The sequence below is a fragment of the Ahaetulla prasina genome, chromosome 5 (assembly GCF_028640845.1).
Source record: "Ahaetulla prasina isolate Xishuangbanna chromosome 5, ASM2864084v1, whole genome shotgun sequence".
Classification (NCBI taxonomy): domain Eukaryota; kingdom Metazoa; phylum Chordata; class Lepidosauria; order Squamata; family Colubridae; genus Ahaetulla; species Ahaetulla prasina.
Genome location: NC_080543.1, coordinates 3664912 through 3689195, shown reverse-complemented (window position 1 = coordinate 3689195; position 24284 = coordinate 3664912). Strand labels below are relative to the sequence as shown.

Sequence of the window (24284 nt, the reverse complement as noted above, 5' to 3'; positions counted from 1 at the left end):
CTCCAAGAAAACCACCAAGCTCAGAGAGCATCAAGGACCACACATTCCTCCTCCTCCTCCTCCTCTCCACAAACCCCACTCCCTTCTAGTACTGATGATGTTACCTAGTTGGATAACGAAATGTCTTCAAGAAAACTGCCAAGCTCCGAGAGCACCAAGGACCACACAGGCCTCCTCCTCCTCCTCCAAACTTACCTCCTTCTAGCACTGATGATGTTACCTAGTTGGGTCATGAAACAACTCCAAGAAAACAACTCAGCTCAGAGGGCACCAAGGACCCCACAGTCGTCGTCCTCCTCCTCCTCACACCCCACTTTCTTTTAGGACTGATGATATCACCTAGTTGGGTCATGAAAACTCTGCAAGAAAACAACCCAACTCAGGGGGCACCAAGGACAGCTTTCCTTCTCCTCCTTTTCCTCCCAATACTGATACTACCTAGCTGGGTAATGAAACATCTGCAAGAAAAACGCCATGCTCAGAGAGCATGAAGGACCCCACAGTCCTAGTTCCCCTTCTCCTCCTCCATAAACCCTACCTCCTTCTAGCACTGATGATGTTACCTAGTTGGGTTACGAAATGCCTGCAAGAAAACAACTCAGCTCAGAGAGCACCAAGGCGCTCTCAATTCCTCCTCCTTCTCCTCTTCCTCCACAAACCCTACCTCCTTTTAGCACTGATGATGCTACCTAGTTGGGCTATGAAACGTCTGCAAGAAAACAACCAGGCTCAGAGAGCACCAAGGACCCCCACAGTCCTCCCCCTCCCCCACTCTCTTCTAACACTGATATCACCACCTAGCTGGGTCATGAAACATCTGCAAGAACCAGACCAACCACAGGTATTTGTACTTTGGAATGGAAGAGGAGCCAACCATAAAAAGCATGAATTAACAAGCGAAACGAATGAGGACAAAGGAATTACATGGCCCGCATGCAAAGGAAGCCGCGATAGACACGAACGAAGGTGGGGATGAGTTCACGCAGAGAGGTGGAGGGTGCAGGTTTCGTTATGAATGTGAGGACTAAAATGTAGGCCAGGAAGTATGAATGGGTGCCATCTAGACAGCTATGAATGCACCCGAAAGTAGAACTCTGTAGATCATGCTCCAGTGAGTGGCAACAACGGAAGGCACAGGTGAGTTTTGGAGACTGCGTGCCACCTTCTGAATGAAGGTACCCCCAGGGGAAAAGTTACACAACCTGGTGACACACGAACAAGATGAGAAAATACAGGGGGGGGGGGGGAAACAGAGGCTCGGGGTGGAAGAAGGGCGAATGGAGAAGCATCTGCTCACACAAATCTGGATTCTTCAAATATATGATTTTCGGGAGAAAACAGTGATAATAAATTTGTTTATATTATAAATTATAAAAATCCGCAGGAGGTTGAAACAGTAAAAATGGTGGTAGACTTTAAGAGAAACTGATTGTTTCCTAGTATGGTTTGATTGCTTATTTGTACCCTATCATTAAATGTTGTACCTTATGAATCTTGACAAATGTATCTTTTCTTTTTATGTACACTGAGAGCATATGAACCAAGTCAAATTCCTTGTGTGTCCAATCACACTTGGCCAATAAAAAATTCTATTCTATTCTATTCTATTCTATTCTATTCTATTCTATTCTATTCTATTCTATTCTATTCTATTTTATTCTATTCTCTCTTCTCTTCTATTTTCTCTTCTCTCTTCTATTTTAATCTCTTCTATTTTAATCTCTTCTAATCTCTTCTATCTTCTCTCCTCTCCTCTTCTCCTCTTCTCTTCTATTTTCTCTTCTCTTCTTCTCTTCTCTTCTCTTCTATCCTATTCTTTTTCTCTATTCTATTCTTCTCTACTCTGCTCTACTCTACTCTACTCTACGATATTATAAGGAACGACTTGACTTCAGAGGTTGTGGGTGCTCCATCATCACTGGAGGCTTTTAAGAAGACACTGGACAACCATTTGTCTGAAATTGTACAGGGTTTCCTGCCTGAGCAGGGGGTTGGACTAGAAGACCTCTAAGGTCCCCCTTCCAGCTCTGTTATTCTGCTAAATTTAAAACCGTGTTCAGTTTTATTGCTTTTAAGGAAAGACTGATATAATTACGGGAGAATTCAAGGGTATTTTTAAGATAGGCCAGGCCATTTTTGGGGGGGGGGGGAGCGTCTTAGCAAAAATGGATATAGAGGAAAGGAAAAAAAGTTAAATACAGGCAGTTCTTGACTTACGAACATTCATTTAGTGGCCATTAAAAGTTACAACAGCAATGAAAAAAGCGATTTTTGAATGTTTTTCACACTTGCAGCATCCGCAGGGTCATGTGATCAAAATTCAGAAGCCTGGCGACTGACTCATATTTATGACGGTCGCAGTGTCCTGGGGTCACCTGATTCCCCCTTGGCCACCTTCCGACAAGCAAAGTCAATGGGGGAAGCCAGGTTCACTTAACGACCGTATGACTAACTTCATGGTGCAGTGGTTCACTTAACAACTGTGGCAAGAAAGGTCGTAAAACGGGGCAAAACCTCACTTAACAACTGTCTCGCTTAGCCACATAAATTTTGGACTCCATTGAGGTTGTAAGTTGAGGACTACCTGTACACATGAAGGGAAGAAGTAGAATGACTGTAGGAAGAGTGCCCAAAATAAAAATTTTAAAAAAGGGATAAGATTACTCTTCTAATTAATCTAATTAGATTAATTAGATTAGATATTATCTATCTAACTAATCTAATTAGATAATCTAATTAGATGGTGATAGTTCCCATCACCAATCTCTTTCCACTTATGACTGTAGGACTATAACTTGTTGCTGGCAATCCTTATGATTTATATTGATATATTGACCATCAATTGTGTTGTAAATGTTGTACCTTGATGAAGGTATCTTTTCTTTTATGTACACTGAGAGCATCTGCACCAAGACAAATTCCTTGTGTGTCCAATCACCCTTGGCCAATAAAATTCTATTCTATTCTATTCTATTCTATTCTATTCTATTCTATTCTATTCTATGACCATCATTAAGTGTTGTATCATTAAGTGTTAAATTTGTACCCTATGACCATCATTTGTGTTGTAAATGTTGTACCTTGATGAAGGTATGTTTTCTTTTATGTACACTGAGAGCATATGCACCAAAGACAAATTCCTTGTGTGTCCAATCACACTTGGCCAATAAAATTCTATTCTAATTCTAATTAATCCTAAAATAGATCAGAATGATGTGGAATTCGGACATAAGGCAAGTTACTGTGGAAGCAGCTTGAACTAAAGTGGAAAACTCGCTGGAGCTACAAAAAATGGGAATTACGAAGCCGGATGCTTGGCTTGATGGAATGAGGAAGTGAAAGAGAATACGAACGAGGGGGAAAAATTGACAAAAAGAAAACGCACATTGAAAATAAAAAATAAGAATGAGAGAAAGATATTGTGCAACATGCATAGGATAAACCGATCGTTATAAAAATGTAATGAAAGAGGGGAAAGGAAGGCTGCCATTAAAAGAGGCAGGAAAAATGCAGAGAAATACTAATGAGAGGGGTTTGGGGTTTTTGTTTGTTTTTTAAAGAAAGTGGGTGGCTCCAGGCAAGGTGAATGGCATTGCAAGGGAAAGGTTTTAAAGAAATCCGAAAGGAAGCTGAAGTGAGGAAATAGCTCTCAGCCAGCCATGTCACACAGGTAGCCTCGGGCCATTTTGGCTGCAGCTTGAAAAAGGGGAATGAAAAAGGGGAAGGAATGTGTGAACGGATTAGGATTCAGATGGGACACAAACGGGGAAAACCCCCAGCGTTGCAGGCTAGACTGAAAAGGGGAAAGAGCCGCTTTCCCTATTGCTTGCCAAGAATATAGCATGAATAATAATATTATGATGATGATGATGATGATGATGATGATGATGATGATGATGATGGTTTGACGCAGTCAGCCAGGAGTCTAAAACGGGGGTCTCCAACTTTGGCAACTAAGACTCGTGGACTTCAACTGCTAACACTCCAGAAGATAGGCTCAAGATACAGAAGGATCTTGACAGACTTGAACACTGGGCGCTATCTAACGAAATGAAATTCAACAGTGAAAAAAGGAAGGTTCTACATTTAGGCAAGAAAACCCCAAAATGTACAGGTACCGGATATGTGGTACCTTGCTCAATAGTAGTAACTGGGAGAGGGATCTTGGAGTCCTAGTGGACAACCATTTAGATATGAGCCAGCAGTGTGCAGCAGCTGCCAAAAAAGCCAACACAGTTCTGGGCTGCATAAACAGAGGGATAGAATCAAGATCACGTGAAGTGTTAGTGCCACTTTATAATGCCTTGGTAAGGCCACACTTGGAATATTGCATCCAGTTTTGGTCTCCACGATGTAAAAAAGATGTTGAGACTTTAGAAAGAGTGCAGAGAAGAGCAACAAAGATGATTAGAGGACTGGAGGCTAAAACATATGAAGAACGGTTGCAGGAACTGGGTAGGTCTAGTTTAATGAAAAGAAGGACTAGAGGAGACATGATAGCAGTCTTCCAATATCTCAGGGGCTGCCCCAAAAAAGAGGGAGCCAAGCTATTCTCCAAAACACCTGAGGGTAGAACAAGAAGCAATGAGTGGAAACTAATCAAGGAGAGAAGCAACTTAGAACTAAGGAGAAATTTCTTGACAGTTAGAACAATGAATCAGTGGAACAACTTGCCTGCAGAAGTTGTAAATGCTCCAACACTGGAAGTTTTTAAGATGCTGGACAACCATTTGTCTGAAGTGGTGTAGGGTTTCCTGCCTGGGCAGGGGGTTGGACTAGAAGACCTCCAAGGTCCCTTCCAACTCTGTTGTTGTTGTTATTATTATCTCCCAGAGTTGAAGTCCACCAGTCTTAAAGTTGCCAAGGTTGGAGACCCCTGGTTTAGATTGCGAGCTGGTGGGTTGGTATCCGAACGTTTCATAACCAGGCTAGGTAACATCTTCAGCGGACTTTAAGGGAGGTCACGCCAATTAAAAACCAGGATCCATGAACACCGACTGACAGTCAAAACGCCCCGATCCCCAAATCCTTAATCTCTACCCACAGTGACACCAAACGGCACCAGTTCGATTGGAGCAAGGCAAGAATAATCAGCCAGGCTGCCACCCACCACGCTTGTGAGTTTTTTCAAAGTCTGGCGCCACGCCGCAGGCAATTCCGTCAATGGGCACGCGGACTTACAACCGGCCTACGGACCAACCCAGAATTCAAATCAACCGCGCGGCCAACCAGAGACAGCACCGACCCACAACCAACCCCACAACTTCCACCCCCCCCCAGCAGCAGTTCACCTCTCAATGACGCTCACCTGACGTGACCCCCTTATTCAGGGCCGCATCAGGGTTGTGTTTGACCTGGTGTATGTGTGTGTTTGTGTGTGTGGCCAGCTCGACGTCACTTGTGTCGGGGGGCACCTGTGGTGGCCAAGTGCTAAGGCAGAACTTCCCTCAGGCCCTCCCTCTCTCTCATTATAATCTCCACCCTCTCCCTATAGCCGTGATGGCGAACCTAGGGCACGCGTGCCCAAATTGGCACACGAAGCGATGTTGCCCAGCAAGTGTGGCCTTGCCTGTTTGTCTTCTGGGTTTCGGGACCGCATGTGCGTGCGACGATCGGCTGTCCTTTGCATGCCCAAAAACGGTGTGCGCAGGCATCCCTGTTGTGTCTGTGCCCCCCGAGCTGGGCCCCCTGCCAGACAGTGACTTGGAAAGTGAGGGGGAAGGGCCGTCAGGACTTACCTCGGGAGCACCGGCTTCCCTGGCTCACCTCCAGGAGCCAGAGGCAGGCCAGGTGGAGGAGATAAGGAGGCCTCCGTCCCCTGACTCTTCCCCCCACCCAGGCCATGCCTTCAGATCCAGCTGATGGCAATCAGGCCTGGCTGGACCCTAGGTTTCGTAGGCAGGAGAGGCGGGAACAACAGAAGCAGGGGTGGGGCAGGCCTAGGAAGTGCTGAGTCATGGAGCTACAGGATATAAAGGCAGCAAGAGCTGCTGTGCCTCTTCGTAGCAGGCAAATCAACTGATTAACTAAGAGCTGAAGTTTGTTCCTGGGTGACTCATCGGCGTCAAGGGAGATAACAGAGACACTTGGCAGACGCTCGCTAGTTTGCTGCCAGAGCTGATAGAGCCGGCTAATTAAGCCATCGCTCGGACGGAGGCGAGGGGGGACAGAACAATCCCGGCCAACTCATTATCGGGTATGCATGCACGCCAGAACCCGGAAGTTCGGCTTTTCCAGAGCATGATCCCTTTGCATGCACGGCAGTGCCGAAAACCGGTGTGCGCATGCACAGCAGCCAGCTGATTGTCAGGCGGTCATGCACGCTAGAACCCAGAGGTTCGGCTTTTCCAGGGCGTGGCCCCGACGAGCACGCATGTGCGATGTTTCTGCACAAGTGCCGAAAAAGTTCGCCATCCTCTCCTGTACCATTTCGGAGGAATGGCTGTCCCGATTTCTTCTTAGAAACCTCCAGTGATGGAACACCCAACAACTTCGGAAGGTAAGCTTCTTACGAAACTTCTGAAGGATGTCGTAGTGTATCTATCTGCGCAGCGTGTGTGTAAAACCCAAGCTGTGTGGCCATTTGCAAAAGGCAGGTGGAGATCTTTGTCAACGCACAGGTTTTCTAAATGCCATCCAAGATTTTTTGGGCAGCGCACCATAAATGCTGGCACCAGGTTTATGCCATACTCTTTCAAATTTTGATTTTAAAGATCTTGAAACTTCTCCAATTCCTGGTCTTCTTTTCTGCGATTCCCCTGGTATGGCCACATCCATTATCCACACCGCCATCTTTCCCCGCTGCAGTTCAACTGTTTTTTTCCGATGATACGTTCCCACTACTTTTTCATTATGACAATGACAATGGCATGCTGTGGCTTATAAGCGGTTAATGCAGTATTATAATTATATTTTTATTCTATCTACCCACCTACCTACCCATCAGAATAACAGAATTATTCAGAATAACAGAGCCTCCGGTGGCTCAACAGACTAATGCAGTCTGTCATTAACAGCAGCTGCTTGCAATTACTGCAGGTTCAAATCCCACCAGGCCCAAGGTTGACTCAGCCTTCCATCCTTTATAAGGTAGGTAAAATGAGGACCCAGATTGTTGGTGGGGCAATAAAAGTTGACTTTGAATATAATATACAAATGGATGAAGACTATTGTTTAACACAATGTAAGCCGCCCTGAGTCTTCGGAGAAGGGCGGGATGTAAGTGCAAATAAAAAAAAAAGAATTGGAAGGGACCCTGGAGGTCTTCTAGTCTAACCCCCTTGCTCATGCAGGAGACCTTCTACGATTTGGACGAATGGCTGTCCAGTCTCTTCTTAAAAGCCTCCAGTGCTGGAGCATCCACAACCTCTGGTGGCAAGCTGTCCCACTGCTTAATTGTCCTCAGGAAGTTTCTCCTTAATTTCAGGTTGCTTCTACTACTTGATTAGTTTCCAGTTGTTGCTTCTTGTCCTGCCTCCGGGTGCTTTGGAGAATAGATTGAACCCCCCCCCCCCCTCTTCTTTGGGGCACCTACCTACCCTTTTCTCCCGAAAATAAGACCCAACCAGAAAATAAATCCTAGCATGATTTTTCAGGATGCTCGTAATATAAGCCCTACCCCCAAAATAAGCCCCAGTTAAAGATGTCAACCAGATGGATGCATTTAGTACCGTATTTCCCCCTAAAATAAGACCTAACCAGAAAATAAGCCCTAATGTGTGTTTTGGAGCAAAAATTAATATAAGACCCGGTCTTATTTTTGAGAAAACATGATATCTATCTAAAAGAGGGTTCTCCAAATTTGGCAACTTTAAGACTTGTGGACTTTATCTCATAGAATTCTCTGAGGAATTCTGTTAGTTGAAGTCCCCAAGTTTTAAAGCTGCCAAGTTTGAAGACCCCTGATCTAAAACTCAAAATGACAAAAATACCCAGGCTCTTGTCTCCTATTTTCCCCAAAGAACACCTCCATGAAATCCCAAAAAAGCTGAATTTCTGAGGGCATCTTATTCTCTCACCACAGATTATGTACCCACACAAATAAATAGCTGATTAACTCTTTTTCTTTAAAAAAAAAAGACAGACATAATCCAGGATGAGATATCGTAACTTGGCTAAGAAAAAGAAATTGATGGCACGGCTATTTTGGGCTTGCAACTCACATTTTCAAGATTCTTTTCTGTTATTCAGGGATATGCATTTATCCTCCAGCCAATATTCCGGTGCCAAAAGATTTTAGCTTCAAAGAAAACAGACCAGCTGCCAATCCTGATTTCACGGACCTTCAGATGTCCATGTTGTTGTGTTGTGTTTTTTTGGGGTTTTTTTGCAGAGAATTTTGGCACGTGTGTGCCCGTAGGACACTAGCCGGGAAATCCCAGGAGGAGTAAAAGGAAAGGAATTTGCTGATCTTACACCTGAATCTACCAACATTTTGAAATGGACTTACACACTTCTTTGGCACAAATCACACCCTCCTGGCACTCGACAGAGGAGGCCAATAACCTGTTAGCTGCATCCAAGAATAATTGCTAGCTGCATCTGATGTTTTGCAAGAATTTGAACAAGCACCGACAGTATTAATAGAATAATTAGAGGGTAGAACGAGAGCGCGGCAGAAACCGAGATCTATCTTTTGACCCATAGGAAAATGAAAAAAACAAAACAAAAACCAGTCTGCAGGATGTCTGTATTTTCAAAACTCACCCAGCTGTTCAGGAAAAGGCCAAAAGAAACCTTGGAATATCTTAAGGGTGTGAGTGAGGTTCTAGGAGGCAGGATTTTTTCACTGCTAAGCAAAAATCAAGGACGTTGAGAGCGTAACTTCCAATTGACAGGAGGGAACTCCAAAAGTCATGCTAAAGGGGAGAGTTTCGTGGAAAGAGTGATAGAAGCGTGGAACCAGCTGCCAGGAGAGGGAAGTAGGTCAGTAATGGAGCTTAAGCATGGTTGGGATAAACACACATCTATTATCTGACTACATGGATGGAGGGATGAATGGAGGGATGGACGGATGATGGATAGATGGATGAAAAGATGTAGATACTGAGGGATGGATGGCTGGATGGATGGCTGGAAGGAAGGAAGGAAGGAAGGAAGGGAGGAAGGGACGAAGAAAGGAAGGAGATAGGAAGGATGGATGGACGGACGGACGGACAGGTGGATGGATGGATGGATGGATGGACAGAGATGTAGATACTGAGGGATAAATAGATAGATACGGATGGATAGACGGATGGATGATGGATGGATGGATGGAAAGATGTAGATACTGAGGGATGGGTGGTTGGTTGGATGGATGGAAGGAAGGAAGGAGATACTAAGGGATGGATGGATGGACAGACAGATAGATATAGATAGTGAGAGATAGATAGACAGATAGATAGATAGATAGATAGATAGATATGAGAGAGAGAGAGAGAGAGAGAGAGAGAGAGAGATGATAGATAGATGAGATACATAGATAGATAGACAGACACATGATAGATATAGATAGACAGATAGACACATGATAGATAGATAGATAGATAGATAGATAGATAGATAGATAGATAGATAGATAGATAGACAGACAGATAGATAGATGATAGAGATGGATGGATGGATGGATGATGAATAGATGGAAAGATTTTGATACTGAGGGATGGATGGATGGATGGATGGATGGAAGGAAGATACTGCGGGATGGATGAATGGATAGATAGACCTATAAATATTAAAAATTAAAAATATATAAAATAATAAAAATAAGAAATACATAAATGAGAATGAATAATTAAAATTAATGACTGAATTAAAAATAAAACAAAAGGAAACAAACAAGCAAAATTATCCAAGGGCAGACCATTGCGTTCTTTTTCTGCCCTCCGTTTTCTACCTTTCGAAGATACCAATCCAGAAATAAATATAGATAGATAGATAGATAGATAGATAGATAGATAGATAGATAGATAGGCGAGTCAGAGAGAGATTATAGCGTTCCCTTTGCAAATAGGAAATTGCTACAGGATTCATCCTGAAAGAGTGGCAGGAGGAAAGCTGTGAGGCTGAATGCTGGGTTTTGTGAATATTTTCCCTCCCCATTTCTTCTACAATAATTGCTCCGCTCAGCTGCAAACGTACCCGAACAATGGTTGTCCATCAGAGGCCTGCTGAGGAAGAGCACGGCAGGTGCTTTACTCAGGTGGAAAGGTATGTTTGCAAAGGGATTTTGCTGAGCAGGCAGAAAAGGTCTCAGGTTCCAATTCTAAGAAATTACATTCAGGCCCGTCCTTGCTTTGCCCTTTGGATAAACCAGCATTCCCAACCGTGTTTCTCCAGCAGGAAGGCCCAGTTTGAAAACCTGGCCGATCGTTATCACATAGCTACACACCCACATTCGTGTAATCAGGTTTCTAGGTAAATAATGCCTTAACTGCAAGTCATCAGTTGATTCATTTAGACAGGGCATCTCCTACTCAACGGAAGAGGCACGTTTGAGAGGACGTGTCCGGGAGCATCAAACAGACAGGCAGTCCTCGACCTACGACCGGAATCGAGCCCAATTTCAATGGGTTTCGCCTCGTTCTACGACCTTCCTTGCCGCAGCTGTTAAAGCGAACCCCTGCAGGTTTTTTTTTAAGTCAGTAACGCGGTCATTAAGTGAACCCACATTGTCAGAAGGTCGCAAAAGGGGATCACCTGACCCCGGGACGCCGCAACGGTCATAAGTATGAATCCGTCGCCAAGCATCCAAATTTTGATCCTGTGACCACTGCAGTGGTCGTTAAGTGTGGAAAAAACTGACGTTAAGTCGTTTTTTCTGTAGCCATTGTAACTTCGTACGGTCACTAAATGAACTGTTGTAAGTCAAGGACTACCTGTAACTCAACTGCCACCTTCCAAAATGGTGGTAAGTGACTTGACTTAGAAAAAAAGCTTTTTTTTTTTTTTGAACAAATTTATTCCCTAGCTTCATAAACCAGAGAAATAAAACTAGCCCGGCCCATCCTTTCGCTTTCTAGCATCAGTGTGTTGTCCTCCACTTACAACCGTTCACTTAGTGACCATTCAACGTTACAACAGCACTGAAAAAAAAAGTGACTCACGGCCGTTTTTCACACTCACGACCATTGCAGCATTCCCAACGGTCACTCGAACAAAATTCTCTTCCTTAGCAACCAACTCGCATTTGTGACGGTTGCCGTTGTCCTGGTATTTCGGCTCTCCTTTTGGGATCTTCCGGCAAACGAAATCGATGGGGAAAGCCAGATTCGCTTAACAACCGGGTGATTAACTTAACAAGCTCCATTATTCACTTAACGGCGGCAAGAAAGGTCGTTTAAAATGGGGCAAAACTCATTTAAGGAATGTCTCACTTAGCAACAGGAATTTTGGCCTCCATTGTGCTCGTAAGTTGAGGATTAGCAATAGCAATAGCCCTTAGACTTATATAGTGCTTTGCAGTGCTCTCCAGCCCTCTCTAAGCGGTTTACAGAGCCAGCCTCTTGCCCCCAACAATTTGGGTCCTTATTTTACCGACCTCGGAAGGACGGAAGGCTGAGTTAACCTTGAGCCTGGTGGGATTCGAACCGCTGGCAGCCCGCAGTCAGCAGAAGTAGCCTGCAGTACTGCACTCTAACCACTGCGCCGCCATGGATTACCTCTACAAAAGGTATTGTTTTAAAATTCTAAACTGTGTCTATTATTTAGCCTCCTTGGACATTTAAGCAGCAGCTGCTGCAGTGGTTCCCTTAAGAGCCGTGGCAAGAAAGGTTGGTAAAAAACGGGTCAAAACTCAACTGAACAGCTGTGCTCGCTTAGCAGCAGAGATTTCGGGCTCAGCTGTGGTCGTACGTCGAGGACCGGCTGCCCTTAGAAAAACTGCATTTGGCACCAGCAGCTTGAGATCAGGTTGTCAGCTGCATTGTTCCAGCAAGCCTCCCTCCGGCCTGTTTCAAAACACAGCTTTAGGGCAATTAGATGTTATGAAAATAGCCAACTTACTGGAACTAATGAAACGATCATGCCGGCTTCATACCGGACCAAATTCCAGCTTGTGTCGAGCGAAACAGCAGCTCATTGTTCCCGGCAATTGCACAGACAATTACGTTTATTACCTATCCATTTCGGTTTAAATGGAGTAGCGGAGAAGAGGGTGTGTGTTTGTGTGGCTTTGTTTCCCCACCCCCCCACCCCACCCCTTATTACCCGTGCTGACAATAGATCCAATATTAGAAACGGTTCTAATATTTTTAGGGACTTTGCATCAAGCATGAGTCACTGCAGGACGTGAACCGGCAGCTGACAGAGACCCAACTCACAGTGTCGGTGAAATTCTGATTTACAGAGGGCATTGCATGGTTTTTAAGGCAGAGAAATTGACAGACAGGTGACTCAAGTCTGACTTACAGCTGTATTAACGGCCACGGATGGGAAGACGGGGGAAAACCTGCCCTAATGTCTCGCTTTGAGCCAGGATTCCTGATGTATGCGTGAACTGGCAGGGTTCTTGTGTACAAAAAAGGCTACAGTGCGAAAGGCAGGACAAGAACCAACGGATGGAAAGTAAGCAAGGAGAGAAGCAACCTGGAACTAAGGAGAAACTTCCAGACAGCGAGGACAATTAACCAGCGGAACAGCTTGCCACCAGAAGTTGTGGGTGCTCCATCACTGGAGGCTTTTAAGAAGAGACTGGACAGTCACTTGACTGAAGTGATGGCGAACCTATGGCACGCGAGCCGTCGCCCTAGGTCAGCTCCGCCGCGCATGCGTGTGAACCTCCCACCAGCCAGCTGATTTTCGGGTCTCTGCCGCACATGCGGGAGGTGCGCGTGCAGTGGTGGGATTCAGCCAGTTCGCATCTATTCGGGAGAAACGGTTGTTAACTTCCTAAACAGTTCGGAGAACCGGTTGTTGGAAGAAGTCTTATTTTGTTTTTTTCCACTTCACAGGGCTAATCCTGTAAGGCAGGCAGGACGGCAACATTCTGGTGGTATTTCTAGCCTCCTCTTTACTGCCGTGCTTACAGAAACTGCCTCTTGGTTAACCCTAATTACATTGCAACAGCTAAGGCGAAGCGCCCATCGATGACGTTGAGTTGGCCACGCCCACACGGTCACATGACCACCGAGCCACGCCTACCCAGCTGGTCATTAGGGCAGAGAACCGGTTAAATTATGCGAATCTCACCACTGTGCGTGTACATCTGTGCGGGGGAGGGAGGGATTGCATTATGGGTGTGGGCATGTACGTGTGTGCGCGCTTTTTGCACCTGAGGAAAAAAAGGTTAGCCATCACCGGTATAGGGTCTCCTGCTTGAGCAGGGGGTTGGTCTAGAAGACCTCCAAGGTCCCTTCCAGCTCTGTTAGGAAGGAAGGAAGGAAGGAAGGAAGGAAGGAAGGAAGGAAGGAAGGAAGGAAGGAAGGAAGGAATAGACAGACAGATAAAGAGGTTTTTAAGAAAAGAATGGACAGCCATCTATCTGAAATGGTAAGGGGTTTTGAGCAGAGGGTTGGCCTAGAAGACCTCTAAGGCCCCTTCCAGCTCTTTTCTGATTGATTGATTGATTGATTGATTGATTGATTGATTGATTGATTGATAGGCAGGCAGTAGGCAGGCAGGCAGGCAGACAAACACACACAGAATGCTAAAGCAAAAATCAAACCACAGACAGGTGGATCAGAATTTTCATTGCTAACAAGCAAGACGGTATTAAGGCGAGTTGCGCCCGATTTTACGTCCTTCTTGCCATAGTCGTTAAGCGAATCATTGCGGTTGTTAAGTGAATAGGGTAGTTGTTAAGCAAATCCGGCTTCTCCCATCCAGTCTGCTTGCTGGAAGCCGGCTGCGAAGATCACAAAGAGTGATCACATGATCCCGGAGACAGCCTGCAACCGTCATAATAAACACAGCATCCTCAGGTCATGTGACCATATTTTTTTAAACTATGTTTTCCTGAAAACCAACATTTATTTCCAGTTTTGGGAAGAATTGCACCCTAGTGAACAACTGGTTTATTTAACAATTGTAAACGAACCCCCCACAAAATCAAGATGGTCACATAGCCGATCCCTTTTACAACTGTGAAGGGCAGCCTCCATTACGGTCATAACTCCAGGATGGCCTGGACACAGCTAGTCTTCGACTTACAACCATTCATTCGAAATTCAGCAGCGCTGGGAAAAAAGGGACTTCCAACCGTTTCTCACACTTACGACCATTAGCGGCATCCCCATGGTCACGCGATCAAAATCCAGCCGCTTGGAAACTGGCTCACATTTACGACGGGTGCAGTTTCCCAGGGTCACGTGACCCCCCCCCTTTTGCGACCTTCCCGGCTGGCTTCTGACAAGCAAAGCCAATGGAGGAAGTCAGATTTCCTTAACGACCGCTTGATTCACTTAACAGCCGTGGAGATTCGCTTAACAACCAGGGCAAAACAGGTCGTAAAATGGGACACAACCTCCTTACCAACTGCGATTTTGAGCTCCGCTGTGGTTGTTAAAAGTCAAGGACTACCTGTATTTTGTTCCCAGGATTTCTGGAAAATGTTTTGAATCAAACGTATTTCCTCTGGCAAAGGAATAACAGGGTCGGAAGAGACCTTGGAGATCATCTAGTCCAACCCCCACCGGGTTAGGCAGGAAACCCTGTATCATTCAAACGAGCATACAAGTCCCAAAGCTTATCTACTCATTGTCTGTCTTCTTTAGCCATCAAACAAAACACTGCAGAACGGCATTTTTGAGAGCCACAAGTCGGTTTAGTGTACATAGCAACACTAAACATTAATGTTCATTATTTCTTACGTTTCTTCCTCCCTTCCTCCTAAATGCAATTTTTATGCACGCACAAGGGAACAGAGTTTTAAAGACAGCTAAACTGAGATTAGAGTGGATTGAAACCTCTGAAATATTGCAAAAAAGATGGAAATTAAATCTGTCACCTTACAAGCCCGCTTCAAAATCCTCTCTTTAAAATCTCCACCACCGCACCGAAGCACATTTAAACCTAGAAGTGTTAATTCATTAACCTCCAACAATTAACAATGCATATTTGACATCTGAATTTAACTTTAAAGTCCCGATGATTGGGGAGGAGGGAAATCTCACTGCCAAGGCAGGTAATCAACACCGCCTAAAGTTGATTTTAAAAAAAAAAACAAAAAACTTTTTCGGTATCTGCCTATTTTCCAACAGAAATAAGGAGCAAAGAGAAACGTGTCGTTGGCTGACAGGAGATTTTTGCAGCTCATATTTAAAAGATGATAAAAGTGAAAGGGAGAACAGTGCGTCCGCAGGTCAATTAACAATACATTTTAAAAACCCAACACATCTTTTTTGCATTCAGAAGTTGTAATGACAGCATCAGGAGGGAGATAGGAGTGCCAGGAATCTTACACGTTGTAGTTTGGCGACTCCCAGAAACCCATGCTGGCTGCGGGGTTGGAGGTCTTCCAGTCTGGTTCCCTGCTCAAGCAGGACACCCTACACTTACTTATAAGCACTTGATGAAATATTATAATATTTTAATCTGCCTGCCTGCCTGCCTGCCTACCTACCAGAATAACAGAATTGGAAGAGACCTTGGTGGTCTTCTAGTCTAATCCCTTGCTCAAGCAGGAGCCCCTATACCATTTCAGATACCTGAGGGTAGAACAAGAAGCAATGGGTGGAAACTAATCAAGGAGAGAAGCGACTCAGAACTAAAGAGAAATTTCCTGACGGTTTGAACAATTAATCAGTGGAACGACTTGCCTGCAGAAGTTGTGAATGCTCCAACACTGGAAATTTTTAAGAAAATGTTGGATAGCCATTTGTCTGAAATGGTGTAGGGTTTCCTGCCTGGGCAGGGGGTTGGACTAGAAGGCCTCCAAGGTCCCTTCCAACTCTGATATTATTATTATTATTACTATTACTATTACTATTACTATTATTATTATTATTAAATGGCTGTGCAAGCTCTTCTTAAAAATTTCCAGTGTTGGGGCAGCCACAACTTCTGGTGGCAAGCGGTTCCACTGGTTGATTGTCCTCACTGTCAGGAAATTTCTCCTTAGTTCCAGGTTGCTTCTCTCCTTGATTAGTTTCCATCTTTTGTTTCTTGTCCTGCCTTCAGGTGCTTTGGAGAATAGCTTGACTCCCTCTTCTTTGGGGCAGCCCCTGAGAGATTGGAAGACTGCTATCATGTCACCCCTAGTCCTCCTTTTCACTAGGCTAAACGTACCCAATTCCTGCAACCAATTCTTCCTATGTTTTATCCTCCAGTCCCCTCATCATCTTTGTTGCTCTTCTCTGCACTCTTTCTAGAGTCTCAACATCTTTTTTTACATCGTGGTGACCAAAATTGGCTGCAGTATTCAAAGTGTGGCCTTACCAAGGCATTATAAAGTGGTATTAACACTTCACGTGATCTTGATTCTATCCCTCTGTTTATGCAGCCCAGAACTGTTTGCTTTTTTGGCAGCTGCTGCACACGGCTGGCTCATATCTAAATGGTTGTCCACTAGGACTCCAAGATCCCTCTCACAGGTACTACTATTGAGCAAGGTACCACCTATTCTATACTTGTGCATTTCAAAGAGATCCAACTCCATAGCAATAGGAATCCCAGCTCCATTCTTTTCCATGAGTCAAAGCGGAAATCCTTTTTCCATCAGGCGGGGGTGGGTGGGTGCGTGGGGGGTAGCCAGGCCCTCCTCCCTCGTTGCCCTCTGTCTATTTCCGTCTGCGAATTATTTCCTTCCCATCTTGCACTGAAAAGCTTCGACATCTGCGATACAACCGAGCCTTAATTGGCCAAGCTGTTGAGGCAACACGGTGCCAATCCATCATTTCAGAATCTGGCGGTTACAAACAAGGAACGATATCCTCCCAGCGGCGTCCAAGCTCTTGGGGAAGCCAACTGTAACCTCAAACGTTCATAAGTTGAGGACTGTCTGCGTGGAGAAAGGTGGAAGCAACGCCTAACAGTGGAACAGAAGTGGCCTCTAGAAGTCCTGGGTGCTCCATCGCTGGAGGTTTTTAAAGGGAGGCTGGAGAGCCATTTGTCTGAAATGATACGGGGCCGTGATGGAGAACCTATGGCGCGTGTGCCACAGGTGGCCCGCAGAGCCATTTTTGAGGGCACGTGAGCCGTCGCCCTAAATCAGCTCTACCGCGCATGCGCCTTCGGCCGGCCAGCTGATTTTGGGGCCTCTGCCGCGCATGCAGGAGACACATGTGCATGCTGCCCCTCCCCTCCCAGGAGTCTTCATGCGGTCCGTTTTGGATGCCAGTACAGGCTCTGGGAGGGCGAAAAAACAGGCCTTCCGGAAATCCGGAAACGGGCCTTTTCCAGTCTCTGGAGAGCCTCCAGAGCCTGGGGGAGACCATTTTCGCCCTCCTGGAGGCTCCAGGAAAGCCTCCAGAGCCTGTGGAGGGCGAAAAGCAGGCCTACCGAAAGTCCCGGAGGCTTTAGGGAGGCCTGCTAGGCCCAAAACAGGGTGCAGGAGGGGCAGCGCAGTGGGGATTGTCCATGCATGCGCAGGGGGGGGCATTGTATTATGGGTGCAGTCATGGGCGTCCGCTTTTGGCTCCTGAGAGAAGAAAGATTAGCACCACCGGTATAGGGCCTCCTGCTTGAGCAGGGGGTTGGACTAGAAGACCTCAAAGCTCCCTTCCAGCTCTATTCTGATTGATTCGGGGGTGAGCAATAGCACTTAAGACTTATATACGATTCCATGATGCTCTACAGCAGGGGTCTCCAACCTTGGCCACTTTAAGACTTGCGGACTTCAACTCCCAGACTTCCTTCGCTGGCTGAGGGATTCTGGGAGTTGAAGTCCACGAGTCTTAAAGTGGCCAAGGTTGGAGACCCTTGCTATAAAGAATGCCAGATAGACCGTGAAAATCCACTCGCCACTATTCAGAATATAGGACACAGAACGAGAACCTTGCGCCAAAGGAAGGCCCACTCTGGTCAAATCTTAGAGGAAAATGTAATACCCTGTTTCCCCGAAAATAAGACCTCCCCCGACAATAAGCCCGATCGGGCTTTTGAGTGCATGCGCTAAAATAAGACTCCCCCCTCCCTGAAAATATTTAAACGCATGCGCAGCCGGTCCTAGCCATTTCCTCTGGTTACAGTTATGGAGACAGACTTGGAAATCAGGTAAGATGGCAAGAGGAACCCTGTCTTGCTCCATGCGCCCCAAAATAGTAAGACCTCCCCAAAAATAAGGCCAAGCGCTTATTGCGGGGTTCAAAAAAATATAAGACAGGGTCTTATTTTTGGGGGAACACAGTAAAAAAAAAATCATCATTTGACAGAGGGAGTCCAACATACAGAGTGACAATGGGCTACACTTGGTTGGATGTGATGTGTTTCCTACACCGAGCAGGGGGTTGAGATAGATGGCCTCGAAATAGATTTCCAACCCAAAGTTCTACGGTAAATCTATCAGTATCGTCCTCAACTTACAAGCATTCATTTAGTGGCCGTTCAAAGTTACAACAGCACCAGAAAAAAATGAATTATGGGCATTTTTCGCATTTAGAACCACTGCATGGTCACATATCAACTGGCATGTATTCATGACGGTTGCAATGCCCTGGGGTCACGTGATCCCCCCTTTTCCGAACTTCTGACAATGGGGAAGCCAGATTCATTCAACAAGCCTGTAACTAACTTATCTGCAGTGATTCGCTTAACAACTATGGCAAGAGGGGTCGTAAAATGGGGCAAACTCGCTTAATGTAACAGTAACAAGAGTTGGAAGGGACCTGGGAAGTGCTGGGAAGTGGCTCAACAAGCTAATGCAGCCTGTTATTAACACACAGCTGCCTGAAATTACTGCAGGCTCGAGTCCCACCAGGCCCAAGGTTGACTCAGCCTTCCATCCTTTATAAGGTAGGTAAAATGAGGACCCAGATTGTTGGGGGCAATAAGTTGACTTTGTATATAAATATACAAATAGAATGAGACTATTGCCTTACACAATGTAAGCCGCCCTGAGTCTTCGGAGAAGGGCGGGATATAAATTCAAATTAAACAAAAAACAAAAAAACCTTGGGAAGGTCATCTAGTCCAACCCCCTGCTCACGCAGGAAACCTATACTAGGGATTCGAACCGCCGAACTAACAACTATCTTGCTTTAGCAGTGGAAATCTGGAGGCTCGGTTTTGATCATAAGCTGAACATTATCTGTACTAAGAACATTTCACAAATGTTACACTTCCACTGCAATTTCCAAACGTACAAATTCTTGTATTTTCCAAAAATAAAAAATAAAAAAAACAAGTACCTGGTTCATTTTTCTTTGTGGTTAAGACGACTTTTTTTTTTAAAAAAAATAAATGTTATGTACAAGGCACTGCCCTTGCACTCTTGCCAGCTATCCAGTCATTTGTGTTTAGATATTTTTGATTAGCTTATAGAATAAAATACAAAAGCAAATAGAAAGACACAGTGGGGGGGGAGAAGGGGAAAGAGAAGTGACGGGGGGGACAGGGGAAAATAAAAATAAAAAGTGACTTTTGACTCCCTCTGTTGCAGCAAAATAAAGCATCAAACCACAACTTTCGACTTTTCCACAATACCATAAACTAGCCATTTCTATAAAAACAGTTCAACCTACTCAGTAAAACTCAAAATCAAAGTCTCTCAGGGTTTTTTTTCCCCCCCCCCATCTCAAGCACAAAGTCTCGACGTGGCCACAAAAGTACTTATATTCTTTTCTTTAATCTTGCCAGCCGTGTTATTTATGATATAATTGGATTTCAAACGATGAGAAGATAACCTTGGCAAGTCGTCCTGTTCAGTCAACAACACGAACTTTTAGAGAAAGACCTACGGACCTGGACATGCAGAACAAACTCCTAACGATCGTAAAGTGCAATCCTTATTTGATGGAAAAAATATCTTACAGGCAGTTTAGTAACCGGTCAGGCCAGCGATTTCTGTGCAAATAATAATAAGGCAAGCATTCTTGCAGAAAACACACCGCAAAATTTCCACCGCGACACCCGGGAGGATCTGAATGCCAGACAAGCATCCTGCGACAGGTAACTATTGACAGAGGCGACGGCTTTATCACGCTGAATGCTTTCTAATTTGCTAAGAAAGTCCTCGGAATTGCCATTTTATGTAGGGTAATTTGCAAGGCGCCCCCGATCTCGCCGGAGTTGCAATCAGAAAGCCCACCAAGGCTGATGTTTTATTGATTACATGCATATATTTCTCCACAGGCCCCGTCCAAGAAATCAATGCTCTCACTGGCAACCGAGCCGATGAATATTTCTCAAGGCGCTTATCCGGCTGGCTTTCGTCCCCGTGGATTCTTTTAAAATAAAAAGGGAGAAAACGCCAAGGAGGAGGAAGTCCAATCGAGGCCATTAGTTCTACAGGTAGTCCTCAAGTTACAGCCAGAAATGAGCCCAATTCTTATTTTGCTAGGTGGAATATTTGTTCAGCCCCCCATTTTACAAACGTTCTTGCCACTGTTGTTAAGTGTATTATTCCAGTTGTTAAGTTAATAGAATAGAATAGAATAGAATAGAATAGAATAGAATAGAATAGAATAGAATAGAATAGAATAGAATTGAATTTTATTGGCCAAGTGTGATTGGACACACAAGGAATTTGTCTTGGTGCATACGCTCTCAGTGTACATAAAAGAAATAACACGGCTTAATATTAATATTAACACGGTTTAATATTATTAATAACACGGTTGTTAAGTGAATCTGGCTTTCCCCACTGATTTTGCTCGTCAGAAGGTCGCAAAAGGGGATCACATGACCCCGGGATGCTGTGACAGTCATAACTTTGAGTCAGTTCCAAAAGTCTGGATTTTGATCACGTGACATTGGGGATGTTGGCAACGGTCGTAAGTATGAAAAGCGTTCGTAAGTCACTTTTTTCGGTGCGGTTGTAACTTTGAATGGTCACTAAATGAACTGTTGTAAGTCAAGGACTTACAGCCATTTCCTGAGCAACTGTTCGAAGTCACAACAGGACTGCAAAAAGTGGCTTATGACCAATCCTACCACTTACAACCAGCACAGCCTCTCCATGGTCACATGATCAAAATTCAGAACTGTGGCAAGTGACTCATATTTATGACGGTTTGTCCCCGGGGGGTCACGTGATCCCCTTTTGCGACCTTCTGACAAGTGAAGTCAACGAGGAAGCGAGATTCACTTAACAACCGTGTTACTCACTTAACAAGTGCAGAGGTTCACTTAACCACTGAGGCAAGGAAGGTCATAAAATGATCAAAATTTGGACGTTTGGCAACTGATTCGTATTTACGACAACTGCAGGGTCCCGGGGTGTGTGTGTGTGTGTCACGTGATCCTCTTTTGCGACCTCCTGAAAAGCAAAGTCAATGGGGAAACCAGATTCACTTATCAACGGTGTTACTAATTTAACCGCTGCAGTGGTTCACTCAACAACCGTGGCAAGAAAAAGTCGTAAAACGGGGCAAAACTCCCATAACAAATCTCTCGCTTAGCAACAGAAATTTTGGACTCCATGGTGGCCGTAAGCTGAGGACTACCGGTCATTTATAAATGCCATTTTATCCTGCTGGGGTTTTTTTGTTTTGTTTTTTTCTCAAAAGCCAACTCGCAGAATGACCTTTTTCGAGGCGAAGCTGTCGAGAATCTGACTCCCTTCCAGATTTTAAAAAGCTCAATCATTTCGGATGATGTTTGTTAAAACAGTCGGGCTTTGCAACTTGGGGGGAAGGAAGAAAAAAACCATGCATTGTGTTAGTTGCAGTTATAACTTCCAGCTGTGGCGAGGCCTTCGCGAAGTTTGAAGGCAGGAAATCTTAAGAGGAAATTCCATCAGTTCCTGGCGTTTTGTAACCCAAACTGTTGTTCCAAAAAGGAGCTCTGAGAAAGAAAGGGGGGAAAAAAAATAAGAAAAAAAAAGATAAATGTTGCTGTGACTTTTTTTTTTTACCTCATGTCTTCAAGTAAATCACATTCTGCCTGATGCTTTGCTTGAAGTTTTGTCATCTGCTCGGCCTGGATGAGTTTTAGCTCTTGAGTGATTTTCACCTAAAAGGGAGGAAAAAATATGATTTTTTAAAAATAATTATTTTCTTAAACATCTTTCTTGTTTTAATACTATGATTGCTGTAAGTCGGGGTTTCCCAACCTTGGCCACGTTAAGACGCCTAGACTTCAACTCCCAGAATTCCCCAGCCAGCCATGGCTGGCTGGGGAATTCTGGGAGTTGAAGTTTCAGGCGTCTTAACGTGGCTAAGTTTGGGAAACCTTGTCTGTTATCATATCCTTTACACCGACACTTACAACCACAACTGGAATTGACGAGAATTCCCATGGATGAACAAAGGAATCAAGCTGAATTTACAACCTTTTTTATGGTCTTTAAGGAAATCGTGCAGTTGTTAAGTGAATCCAGTTTCCTTTGATCCGGTTTTGCGAATCGGAAACGGCTTTGAAGCTCGCAAATGGGGATCACATAACCCCACATAATGGGAGGGGGGCTGTTACTTGGAACCCGGACACCCAGGACGATGGGTGGTATAAATACGCACCCGGGCCTGCATTTTGATCATGTGGCCGTGGGGATGTCGTAATTGCGAGGACTGGTCGCAAGTTACTATATTTCGGCGCCGTTGTATTACCGGCCGTTCGCTATACGAATGGTTTTAAGTCGAGGACTGCCCACAATGGCTAAATATACAAGTAGTCCTCAATTTAGAGCGGTTCATTTCATGACCAGAGTTTACGACGGTAATTCAAAATGTGACTTCTGACCATTTTTCACACTTTACAACCAATTGCAGCTTCTCCATGGTCGCGTAATCAAAATCCAGATACTTTGACTCAGATTTATGACGGTCCTAAGGCCACGCAATTCCCCTTTTGTGACCGTCTGACAAGCAAAGTCAATGGGGATTCACTTAACAACCGGGTTACTAACTTAACAACCGCAGTGATTCGCTTAACAACGGCAGCGCAAAAGGTGGTAAAATCGGGCAAAATTCACTGAATAAATGTTTCGCTGAGCAACATACATTTTTAATAATAATAATAATAATAATAATAATAATAACAACAACAACAACAACAACAACAGAGTTGGAAGGGACCTTGGAGGTCTTCTAGTCCATCCCCCTGCCCTAGGCAGGAAACCCTACACCACAATACAACAATTTGGTCGTAAATTGAGGACTACCTGCATTACGATTCCACTACCTTACAGCTCACACACACATCCCCAACCGGATTGCCATGACGTAGCTACCTCAAAAGGCAGAAACCCCAGTTATTTTATGCCAACATAATTTTGGAAACAGAAAAGGTCTGATCTCCCCTTAGAACAATCTGAGATGCAAAATTTCCTGCATATCACGAGCAACGTTTGCAATGTTCCCAAATAATCAAATACCTCTGCAGAAAAGTCACCTTATACTCAGGTGACCCCTGCATCAGACGAAGCCAGCCTCCGCCAAAAAAAGGAACAACTCGGCAATAATTCCAGCGGGCAGGAAACACAACTTTACAAAGTTTCTCGGGCGCATTTTCTTTTTTAAAAAGGCAGATCGATAGCAAGGAAAGAGAAACCTTTCTCATCTCGGTTCTTTGCTAGAGTCAACCACCAAGACGCCGTTAAGTTATTTGAAGGTTAAAAGTTGAAATGTTAATATTCGCCGCTTGGAAGGGTCCTCAGTTTAAACGCTGGAAAGAGTTAAAGGAACTCATGGAAACCGTTTGAAAAACAAGATCACAAAACACAGAAGCGGAGGGGGAAAATGGAAAAACCCCTCAAAAGAGCTAATAGGAACAAGGACCCGTAATGGATTCACAGGAGGGAAAGCCACTTTAGTACATATTGGGATGGGGGGAGGAATCTTAAGGACTAGCTCCTTTTCCAATTACGGTACCTCATTTTATTAACAGGCTCACCTCCATCCACTATCCCTTTCCAGCCCTCAGGAGCTCCTGAAAGTTGCTGCCTTTTAATTAAGTGCGTTAATTGGAAAAATATTCATCAGACACCTTCAGATTGTTTGCAAGGAGCTCATGAAGTACAGGCAGCCCTTGACTTACGGCCATAATTGGGCCCAAAATTTCTGCTGCTAAGCAAGGCAGTTGTTCAGGTTTTGTTCCGTTTTATGACCTTTCTTGCCACATCCGTTAAGTGAATCACTCCGGTTGTTGAGTTAATAACACGGTTGTTAAGTGAATCTGGTTTACCCACTGACTTTGCTTGTCAGGAGGTCGCAAAAGGGGATCATATGACCCTCCCCGGGACACTGCGACCGTCATAAATACGAGCCAGC

At 44.7% G+C, this 24284-nt stretch overlaps 1 protein-coding gene across 1 annotated transcript in view; it reads right to left on the bottom strand.

The window, feature by feature from the left end:
* The window catches only part of FCHSD2 (FCH and double SH3 domains 2), a 212883-nt gene extending 190858 nt beyond the window's left edge, over nt 1-22025 (bottom strand). The window contains exon 1 of the mRNA XM_058185398.1: nt 21932-22025. Coding sequence (XP_058041381.1) covers nt 21932-21987 — 56 coding nt within the window. The 5' untranslated portion in view covers nt 21988-22025. The remainder of the gene's footprint in view (nt 1-21931) is intronic.
* Nucleotides 22026-24284: the final 2259 nt, after the last annotated feature.